Source organism: Rhododendron vialii, chromosome 3a (genome assembly GCF_030253575.1).
Source record: "Rhododendron vialii isolate Sample 1 chromosome 3a, ASM3025357v1".
In the NCBI taxonomy this organism is placed as follows: Eukaryota; Viridiplantae; Streptophyta; class Magnoliopsida; order Ericales; family Ericaceae; genus Rhododendron; species Rhododendron vialii.
In genome coordinates, this window is record NC_080559.1 from 23,108,629 (window position 1) to 23,120,166 (window position 11,538).

At 35.7% G+C, this 11,538-nt stretch overlaps 1 protein-coding gene across 1 annotated transcript; it reads right to left on the reverse strand.

The window, feature by feature from the left end:
* Nucleotides 1-4,848: 4,848 nt before the first annotated feature.
* Nucleotides 4,849-7,632, reverse strand: LOC131320514 (aquaporin PIP1-2-like). Its single transcript, XM_058351229.1, has 4 exons — nt 7,108-7,632; nt 6,238-6,536; nt 5,947-6,087; nt 4,849-5,280 (listed from the first exon to the last, which is right to left on the reverse strand). The coding sequence occupies exons 1-4, from the start codon at nt 7,439-7,441 to the stop codon at nt 5,188-5,190; spliced, it is 867 nt and encodes a 288-aa protein (XP_058207212.1). The 5' UTR covers nt 7,442-7,632; the 3' UTR covers nt 4,849-5,187.
* Nucleotides 7,633-11,538: the final 3,906 nt, after the last annotated feature.

The following is an 11,538-nucleotide window of genomic DNA, read 5'->3' on the forward strand; positions in this document are numbered from 1 at the left end:
GACCCTGACATATTATATTGGTGGCGACGCCGGTATAATGTGTCAGACCTCATAGATGAACAGGGTGAACATTATACCTTGGAAGCTTTCAGAGCCGAGGAGCTGGCCAGAATGGAAGAAGAGGCGGAGCAGTAGATAGGAACCCTAGTCTACCCTCCTTTTGTTTAATAAAGTACTATTGGGAGAATTATGTTGTAATATTGAGCTAGACTCTATTTCGATTTTCAATGAAATTGCCTTCTTTAACGTACCCAAAATTCGAGGCGTTACATGTACTCTTGGGATCCAAATTACCCAAGCATGTTTTCATATTTTCCTATTGCAGAAAAAAGCATGCTTGTACTAGTGAAATGAATTATACTCCTTTTAACTTCTTTAAAAAAAACACAGAGAGATGGGTATGGGAATAGTTATTGTCTGTCACCAACTGGAGCATGAAAACCTTCCTTTATCACGTAAGAAAAAACCTTTTCACGTATCAATTTGTTGAACCAACTTAGATTTCTCCCTATGTTGTCAAGCACCAACACCCTTTTACCCTGGGGTTTGGCCCCTTAATAGATAATCACAAGGTACCAACATAGTTAGATGTGGGCATATGGCTTGTTTAATTCTCAAATTCACATATTTGTTGCCGAAAGATCAAGAGCCCCGCACTCTTGTTGATTGAGTAATTGGACTTATTATAGGATCAAACTTAGATTACACTAATGAAATTGGGATTAGTTTGGCTGCTTGGCATTTGAACCATGCAGTATGCCCAATACCCTTGACCAGGGCGGAGTTTTATCTTGGACTCTCAACGATGAGTGGTTTGGCATATATGGTTTACCAACTGTTATCCTTCATTTTGCTTAGATAATTGTGTTGAAGTTGGAATCTTCAAGTTGGATGGACTCTTTTTTCTTAATGATCTTGGTTTAAGGGCTATCTTTAGTTCTGTGATGATTCTAACTAGTTCCCTAGCTTCCCACTATTTGCTTACTACTATAATAATTTAATTGGTAACATACTCCATTGAGAAGCAGACTCGGAAGCTCCTTGACTATCTGGAAGAGAAGCATTCTGCAGAGCTGCTGGAGGAAAAAGAGGATCAATTGGAAGCTATATTTATTTTCCCCATTTTGGTTATGCCGATGTCAAGAAAGAGGTAATATAAACAGAACTTTTGCAAGAAGAAATCTGCTTGATTTAGTAGATAGCGATGTATTATGGATGTAGCTATTGTGAATAGGACTAAATTGATGAGAATATCTTTTTAATAGAAGAAATCTGCTTTATGAAAGAGATGTCTTCAACAGTCCATCTTGATTATAAGATTCCAGTGCAGGGTGTAAGGAGGTGTCGACCCCTTTGATAGGCCATTTCCTACTATCCCACCAGGATAGAGCCAATGATGAACATGATTGCTGGGGGAGCTGTTGCCCGTCCTTTTGTGACCCACCACAGTGACTTGAACATGAAGCTGTACATGTGGATTGCACCTGAACTATATCTTAAGGAGCTAGTTGTTGGTGGATTGGACCGCGTTTATGAGATAGAAAACAATTTAGGAATGAAGGAATTGACTTGACACATAATCCTGAGTTCACTACATGTGAGTTTTATATGGCTTTTGCTGACTATAATGACTTGATGGAGCTCACAGAGAAAATGTTGAGCGGTAAGTTACAAATTTTGTGATGTCAACATGCAGTGCTTTTCTTATGGCATTAATTTTCAAGAAAGTATGTTTTCCTTTTAGATTTCTTGGAGGGTTAGAGAGTGACCCGATTGAGATCAATTTCACTCCCCCTTTCAGGTCTCTGGATGTAGGCAATGCTAGGTTTAACTTTTCAAGTGACTTAGGAAATCTTTATATCATTTCACAATGAAAATCACACCTAGCAAACTATATCTGCTTTTTACCATGTGTAGGAGGATTGATATGATTGAAGAGTTAGAGAAAATGGCTAATCTAAACATTCCCAAGGATCTTTCAAGTGATGAAGCTAACAAGTATTTAGCAACTACACGCATGAAATTTGACGTTAGATGTCGTCCTCCCCTGACAACAGCTCATCTCTTGGACGAAGTAAGGCTGTTATCATTTTTTCCTCCTCTTTGTGGAGATGATTCTTAGTTTAACTCAGCCAATGCGAATAAGGGAGTAGTTCTTTGCAGAATAACTCTCAAGTGGCTTAGGTTCCTTCACTCCTAAGCCTAGAAAGAAACCTCTTCTACGTAAAGGCTTTCTGAGGTCTAAAATGAAAGACCGCAATTGTGAATAAGAAGACTCAACTTGCATGTGTTAAGCATATGGCTATGGTAACTAAGTAAGGGAAGTCTTGGTCTTTTAAGTTTCATTTTTCTAGTTCCAGAATCAGACGATCCTATTTAGACATTAGTTAGACTCCAGGATATATCCCTTTCTACGTGCCTGCTCCAACTACTCTGTCATCCCTCGTCGTTCAAATGCAACTTAGAGGGTGCTGGTGTAATGTGGATCTGAATATTGATGATAGTGAATGACTATATCCCAATAGATTAATGTGAACTGCTCTCGCCCACTCTGTATATGTCGACACGCGCACAAAACTCTAACCCATTTGGTTAATGGGGATGATTAGTGATATCGATGTCATTTATCTTTTGCAAGAGCACTATGCTCATTGTCTGCCACCATTGATCACTAATGTCTGTGTTTGAATAGCTAAGTGGCTCGGCTGTAGTTCAATGCTTGTGGTTGAAGTTAAAGCTTTTTACGTAGTTTTCTCACATGAATAGTTATGTTCTACAATCGCGCACAGATTGGTATATGTCGTTCGCCAATTTGTTTTGGTATGGCTGCTTCTGAGATTGTTCTTGGTTCCTACTGACAATTATCCATCATATTCTTCTTTTTCTAACTGCAAATATTATGTTGCTTTAAAGTTATTTTTCTCGTTAATAATTTTTACTATGTCTATTGGGTTACTTTGAATAGTTCTATATTTACAGGTATGTGTTCGCCGTTGGGAGCAAAAAGGTATAAACTTGGCAAAATAGTAAGCTTCAAATAAAGAACATCTCCGTGGGCGAAGAATTGGGGTACATGAATGAGATGGCTGCCTTGTTTTGGATTATATTTTCTGGAAAGCAAGATTATATTAGTGGTTTTTTTATTAGTGTAACTAATCTGACTCTTAAATGTAGTTTGTGCTGGAAAATTATTCTTCAAGCTATTGTAATGAATCTTCGATTGAATTATTTATCTTACATTGAAATTGTATCACGTTTGGATGTACTTTGGTATTGAATGGAACGTAGATTATGAAAAAGCTAGTATATTGACATTTGTAGTATTTAAAAAAAAAAAAAAAGAAGCTAAAATTGGCTAAGATAATGTTTAGAAAATGCTATTGTTTACCTTTAATAGCATTCATCGCATGCTGTAAAAAGAAATAAGATAACATGCAAAAAATGCTATCAAAGGTACAAAATACAACAGCGGACAATGGACGCTATAGAAAGTTTTTTAATAGCGGGCAATAAACACTATAGAAAGTTTTTAACAGCGGGCAATGAACGCTATAAAAAGTTAAGACTTTTAATTGCATGGGCTAATAAGGCGTTCTCCAGAACGCTATCTATTACCTACTATAGCGTTTTTTGCATGCTATTAAAAGCGTTTTTTGTTGTAGTGTCTTTTCCGGTCTTTTTTTTTTGCTAATTTCTCGCGAGCATCCTTAAAATCATATTCTGCACACATTGAACGGTTCGGATCATAAAAATTTGATCGGAAACTGTGAAATTGAGATTTGAGGTATTTTTTTAGGTGTTTTTTTGGGTGTCCTTTGAACCGTCCCAATATATATATATATATATATAGACACACACACACAGTGGTTATCCTATAAGGGATCCCTTAAATTCTTAAAAGGGGAACCCGTAGATCCCGACCAAATTTTGATGATCCGAACCGTTCAATGTGTTTAAAACGTGATTTTAAAAGTTCCTTCAAGAAATCAGCAAAAAATATGACCGGCAAGTACTTGAAATAAGCAGTTTTTTATTGAACCGTTCAATAAGAATTGCTTAGATCAAGCATTTTCCGGCCATATTTTTTGTTGATTCAGATCGGAGGAGCCTTAAAATCACGTTTTGATCACATTGAATGGTTCTGATTTCTCGCGGGGACCCTTAAAATCACGTTCTAATCATATAAATTTGGTTGAATGATCGATGGTTTGCTCCCCTAGCTTGAAGAGGAAGTATTTCATGTTATCGAAAAAGTCACTATCATGGGATGATCTAAAATATGAAACCTTGTCTAACGCAATTGTAGCAGCTTGTGTAGTTATTATAATTATTATAAAAACCTATCAAAAAGAAGATTACTACTCCAGTATATATGCCTTTTGATATCTTTCGTTTTTTTAAAATACTTGTTGAACTTGAAATGTCTTTTTTTGTTGGATCTAGATTTTTGAATGTCACTACTAATGATGTTTTCCTCAGATTTACAAATAATAGATGTTCTCTTGATGTTTATAAACGAGTACTCCATGCTCCCAAGCTCCTGGAGCCACTATTGCTTACGCGCACCTAAATTAATCTTTTTCTTGGTCTGATCAAAGGCAATTAATAATTCACGCCAAAATTAGGAATTTCACAAGATGGCTTCACCCCAAGAATCGATCAAATGTTTTCTTGGACGTTCTCCTAACAGCTGGATGTATAGAAGCCAATTAAGGAAGAATCCCAAACGCAATTTGATAAGAGTATCACATATATTTGGACGGACGTAAGCAACAATGCAATACTCGTTTTGGACTAAAAATGCATGCAAAGAGACAAAAGGCATGTCATCAAAATGAAAATAGTGGAGAGCTCGTGAATTGGTCGGTGAATTATTGCTGCTGTGACCAAATACATATCACACGTTTTTTAACAATGAGATGCAACAGCCAGCCTATCGTCTTCTGACTGGGGCCCATCCACTTGGCATCCAATCTTGGACTGGCGTAGGCAAAAGCAAATCAAAGCACGCCATTGGACTGGCGTAGGCAAAAGCAAATCAAAGCACGCCAGAAATTACATTTATGGAAGTACATACCTCACCAACGCATACATTACATACGGACATACACAAAACAAACAAGAGAAACAAACGCTCGCAAATAAATCACCACATCACTGGTAATGGGTCTCCGAAGACGACTATGATCACTTGGACTTGAAGGGAATGGCTCTGATCACGACTTGATGGTATAGAGCTGCAAGTGCTGCCCCGATGAAAGGTCCCACCCAGAAAATCCACTGCAATCACAACCTCAATCCCATCAAAATTATCTTACTCAATCTATTGGTTGCAATTTTAGAAAATATTTTGTGTGGCTGATGGTATTCAAAACTTACTTTATAAAGTTATTCTAAAAAGACCCCTTATGAGAGTAAAACAAAAAAATATGTTTCTGTACTGAAAACATTATCGATCCTTCTAACCCAATATATAAAATACATGACATGGGTTTCTTTTTATGAAAAAATGTTTTTGTTTTAAAAATAATATCTAAAACAAGTACAAAATAAAATCAATCATGACTAATGGCGCATGTGGGTAAAAGATGTGAATGACATGGCATGGAAATCATGCATCACACAACAATTTGTTTTTGTTTAATTAATATTCTTGTTAGTTTTGTATTAATAGATTTGGTTACTAGTATATATTTGTCTCAAATAAAAAAATGCTATACAAGTAAAAAAAAAATAGTATAAATTAAATTTTAAAAAGTTCAAAAACAACCCACAAAATGTGTTTGTAGACTATTTTCTTTTGCTGATTCTTATTTAACTTTATTAAATAATTTTACTTTTGGAATTTATCTCAAGACGAATAAATAAGTTTAAAAAATTCAATGCGAAGCTAACAATTAATAATTTTAAATAAACAAAATAAATAAGTGAGATCAAAGAACTTACGTGGTCATTCCAAGCATGGCTCTTGTTGTAGATGATTGCTGCACCAAGACTCCTAGCTGGGTTAATACCGGTCCCTGTGATTGGAATAGTTGCCAAATGCACCAAAAACACCGCAAACCCAATCGGCAAAGGTGCCAAAATCTAAACCCAAACATCACAAAAAAAAAAAAAAAACATCACCCAAATCATCACACAAGTGACAAGTATATAAACATATTGAGAGAGAGAAATTCAAGAGGAGAGAAAGAAATATTTTCTTTGGTAAGTAGAGAAAGAAAAAATTGCGCTTACAGGAACGTGGGAGTCTCTGGCGCTACGCTTGGCATCAGTGGCAGAGAAAACTGTATAGACTAGCACGAAGGTGCCCATGATTTCAGCACCAAGGCCATCGCCCTTGGTGTACCCATGTGCTACAGAGTTGGCTCCACCACCGAGTAGCTCGTACCGACTACTATTCTCTAACCCTTTTACTACACCCGCTCCGCAAATTGCTCCGAGGCATTGCATTATCATGTAGAAAAGTGCCCTCGTCAATGATAGTTTCCTTGCCAATAGTAGCCCAAATGTCACCGCCGGATTAATGTGTCCCCCTACAGGCAAAAAGATCCATAGAGAAATATTTGATTACAAATGTTGAGGGCATGATTTTCCTGTTGAAAGTGTGCATTAGAATACCAAATTACGAGCAGGATAACGTAGGGCAGATGCCACAGCCCGTAAAGTCTGTAGCGAATTCTCACTAGTTTCTAGTGGTGCCGATCCGAATCGAGTCAGAAACCGGTTTACAACAGCTCGGATTGTTGGCAGAAGATTCAAAATAAAATTAGAGAATCAGCATTTCGAGAGTTTAAACAATTTTAGTAAGTGAACCCTTGAAAATAAAGACAATATTTTACATCCATACATATGTCAACAATTGATGCATCCAATTGGATGAGTACTGAGGTATGATTACTCTGTTACCGTTAGGAGTCCTTTTAGGTGGCGGGCCACTGCCACAGCCCAAAGTTTATCAAATTATTTACGTACGAAATACTAAATTGATCCAAGTAATTACCAATTCGGCACATCAATTTTAATTTCATCTTAAAAAACTATTTTCCCGCAACCCTACGTGGTGAGACATTTGCACAGCGAGAGAGGGGAAGAAGGTGGGGAAACCTGAGATGCCGGCGGTGCAATAGACAAGGGCAAAAATCATGCCACCGAAGGCCCAAGCGATACCCTGAATTCCGACCGTCGAGCACTTGGTCGGTGCCTGAACAACGCCCATCACCGTCAAAACTGTGATGTAGAGGAACAGAAAAGTCGCCATAAACTCCGCGATTCCGGCTCTGTAGAACGACCACGAGGTTAGCTCCCCCGGTTCGAACAGCGGCGCTGGCGGGGGCTCCATGTAGTCCTTGTCGCCGCCGCCCTGCGCCGCCGTACCTAACGGCTGCCTCTCTGGAAACTTGGTTGCTCCTTCTCTTACATCTTCCTCCTTCCCTTCCATCTCTCTCTGTCTCTCTGTCTAACTAAGACTAGCTACTACAGAAGTCTGATCAGTTTCTCTTCTCTCTAGAGCAGTAGTGTTGTGATAGTGTGATGGAGAGAGTGGGGGGAGTGCTGAAATTATATACACAAGTCTATGGGGAGGTTTGAAGGTGGTGGGTAGTGACGTATATCAGCGAGTTTTAATTTTGTTATCCTACGACCGGCCACTTCCAGTTTAGGTTTTTCATTTGCTTTCCCTAATATTTTTATTATTATTTTTCTGACTCAAGAACTATTCCCTCGTTCCAAATTGAGAGGCTCTTATTTAATTTTGTGATGTTCTAAAATGATTGTTCCTTCCCAAAAATAGAATTGAAAATTTGATAAAATTTCAAAAGTGTCACTCTTATTTAAATATAAATGGTGCAAAATAGGTACTCTCTTCGTCTTAGTTTGTTTGTCCAATTTCGACATACTTGTCTTTTAAAAAATTATCTATATCTCACAATTTATAATGTTTTATATAATTTTGAAAACATTATATTTTAAATCTAATTGAGATCTATCAAACAAGATCCATATTGCATATAAAAAATATTATAAATTGAAATATATAGATAATTTTATAAGAGGTCCCAAATAATGAAAATGGACAAACAAATTGAAATGGATGGAGTAGAATATAAGGGTAATGGTAGAAAATAGGTGTAATGATTACATGTCTTCTACAAAAGTTGAAATCTCAAAGACAAACTCTTATTTAGGAACGGAGGAAGTAATAAAATTTATCTATTTAAACCCGCGGATCGGAGTTGACCTAATTGTCTAGATTTTTTATTTAAGTGTTCGTTTCATTCTTAAAATCTTGAGTTTAATTTTTGAAGGGATGATGTTATAGTGTCCCCGGTCATTTTGGAGACACCGTAATTTTCAGCATAACTTTACTATTATGAGCATAACTAAAATCAATTACAAGCATAACAGAACTCAAATAAGATATAACCAAAGAATATCCAAAAAACCAACCAAGGCGTAACTAAACCCAACCAAGACATAACAAATAAGTTATGCATTGCTATAGTTTTGGTTATGCCTTACTATGGTTCTGTTATGTTTGTAATGGGTTTTGATTATACTCATAATGATTTTGTTATGCCAAAAATTACGGTGTCCTCAAAATAACCGGAGATACCGAAGTCATTCCCTTTTTGAAGTCACTACCTCATTCCCACGTTGAAACATGTCGAATGATCGTTAGATCAATTATAAGAATTAATTCAGGTACACGCAAATTGGTCCCTGCATGCACATTATGATGGGAAAAAATTCCATTTCTAGGAGTGCGTTTCATGAAAACGATGTTGTTCTGGGTCGGTTAGGCTTTTTCTCGTGGTGGCGGTCTGCGCTGGGAAAAGGACGTCCATACACGTGTAACTTTTGCGTAGACGGTGTAGTTGTGGCCCACGCCCACCGGCCTCTTACGTGGGAAAACACATTGGGTTGTGATTTTCATGGCATAAATAGTGATTTTTTGAAAGTCGGCATAAATAGCGATTGGGTTGTGATTTTCATGGCATAAGAAGAGACAATTCTATAGTCGTAGTTGTTAGGCCCCTTTTTTTTAAGGTTTTTATATTTTAAATATTTATTTTCTATTTACAAGACATACATTTCATTCTATTATGATACATCACATTCAAAAAAATTCAATTAGTAGAACGGAATCTTTATTGAATTGATAACATATATATGGAGTTATTCCTCAACTTGTTTTTTCATTTTATCTCCATATATAGATAGTGTCAATAGAGTAATTGAGAACTCGATTACCAACCACATAATCCAACCTCAAACCTCTCCCTTAAAAACTAATGGGTAACAATCCTTGATCTAATTATGCTCATGGGTTAATTCCTCAACTCAAATGTATTCATTTGGTATAGGTCAAGCATATTATTATGCAATAAATAAAGAATGAATTTCTCTTGACAGTACTGAATTAATTAACAATGTTAATTTGTTAGTAATTACTCATATAATATGTAAAAATTGTCCTAACTCTTTTTGGTAAAAGAAAAAATGCAAGTGGAATGGCAGTCAAGTAGTAGGCACCATATACTTTCCATGCATTTGATAGGGTTTCGAACCATCTAACTACAATTAACAATGCCGACTTTTGCCATGTTAAATAGTAATTTTTTTTCTAAAGTTATGTGCTTACAGATCGAATAGACGTACATTTGGATTCTAGCCATCTGACCATGAGCAATTATAACTTTAACCATATTATCCTCCAGCTAGATAATCATGAACACAAAAAGCATTTGCCCAAAAACACTTGAAAAATCAGCCACCCTCTATTTATATATCTAGTTATACTATTGCCGCCAATCTCTAAAATAATACTAAAATAGTAATTCAATAAGTATGATCCAGGGAGTTTTATATGTAGTGGGGTATGCTTGATGAGCTTAGGTTTGCACTTGCATCACTAAAATAATTAATGATGGCTTAATTAATACACTAATAGTGATATATATATATATATATATATATATATATATATATATATATATATATATATAGACACACACACACACACTCTACTGTTCCCACGAACTCAGATCAGTTTGAACTAGGAGGGTTGACAAAAAGGGTACGTAGATATATAAAAACAAATTGAAGCATAACTTGGGTAGTTAATTATGTGATTGCTAGTTAATTACAAGGCTTACTTACTCTTTGATCTATTTAAAATCCATTCTTTTGGCCTCCCTTTTTCTTTCTCTTTGTTGTAGCAGAGAAAGGGAGAGAGAGAGAGAGAAGCAAGCCAAAACTAGGAAATTTGTCACAATCTTGATCATCATCAACCACCACCTCCTCCATCAGTTCCACCGTTTCCCCGCTAGAACTTCAGGACAGGTAGAATATTCAACTACTGCCCAAAGCTAGCCCCTCTCATGTTTTAATGTACCTGTGCTGTACGTGTTTACTCTCTAAATTGATACTTGGAACTTGTTTACAACTTGCAAAACTTGGATAATAAGTAGTAATTTTTGTGAAGGTTAATTGACAACTTTGGACAGTTTGTCTTCCGAAGATATTTTCTGCTAACATAGACTTTTTTGAATCGATTCAATCCATTTAAGATGGAAAGTCCAAAGGCAGATACATATTTCCTCATGAAATAAAGGAGTGTTAAATATTCCTTAATTCATTCGTATTGGTGACTTGGTTACTGATAATAGTATTGTGTTAATATGTTAATATGTTAATATGAATTTGATAATTTATTCTCCATTGAAATTGTTGGTAAAATAATCATATAGATTAATTTGGAATTATTGCACAATTTTTGTATACGGATATGCATGAATTTATTGATTTGATTCGCAACAGTATGCATGATTATATATATATATATATATATATATATATATATATATATATATATATATATAATCACATTCATCATTTCATTTTGAAAAAATTTCAAAAAAGGTCTTGAACTTTCAGCCAATTTGCAAAAAGAACATGAATTTTAACTAATGACAAAAAGACACCTAAACTTATTATTTCATTAACAATTAGGCCCGTGCCATTCAATTCCATTAATTGGTAACAGATTGAGCTAACGGAAGGAGTTAACCTTCTCTCTTTTTTTTTAAATTTTTACTTTCAAAAATTACTTTTAACTTTCTTTTTTAAGTACAAATATGTAATAATTTTTTCCTTACTATTTATAAAAAATTACTTTAACTCCATTTTTACTATTTACAAAAATAACTTTAACCCCCCATTTTGTGTTACTTTCAAGTTTTACCTTTCCCCCTCCCTCTTCTCTCCACCATTCAACCTCCATCTCTCTTTATGTCCAGTCCCCTCTCTTACTCACTCTCTATTGACAGAAACACTCTCATTCTTCTCTATGTGATTTAGGATTTGGATTTCAAAGAAATCCGAAATTCCACTATCGGTTGGTTGTGGGGTTAATTGGTGGTATGGGGTCAAATTTCCAAAAAAAGAAAGGAGGAAGTGAGAGAAGGGGAAAGGTAAAATTTGAAAGTAAAAAAAAATTGGGGTTAAAAAACTTTTGTAAATAGTTAAAAGAACGAG

Coding starts and splice junctions, on each gene's coding strand:
- LOC131320514 (XM_058351229.1), bottom strand. CDS start 7,441: ATGGAAGGGAAGGAGGAAGATGTAAGAGAAGGAGCAACCAAGTTTCCA. Junction 6,537..7,107: donor TTGCACCGCCGGCATCTCAG/GTTTCCCCACCT, acceptor TTTTGCCTGTAG/GGGGACACATTAATCCGGCG. Junction 6,088..6,237: donor CCAGAGACTCCCACGTTCCT/GTAAGCGCAATT, acceptor GTTTGGGTTTAG/ATTTTGGCACCTTTGCCGAT.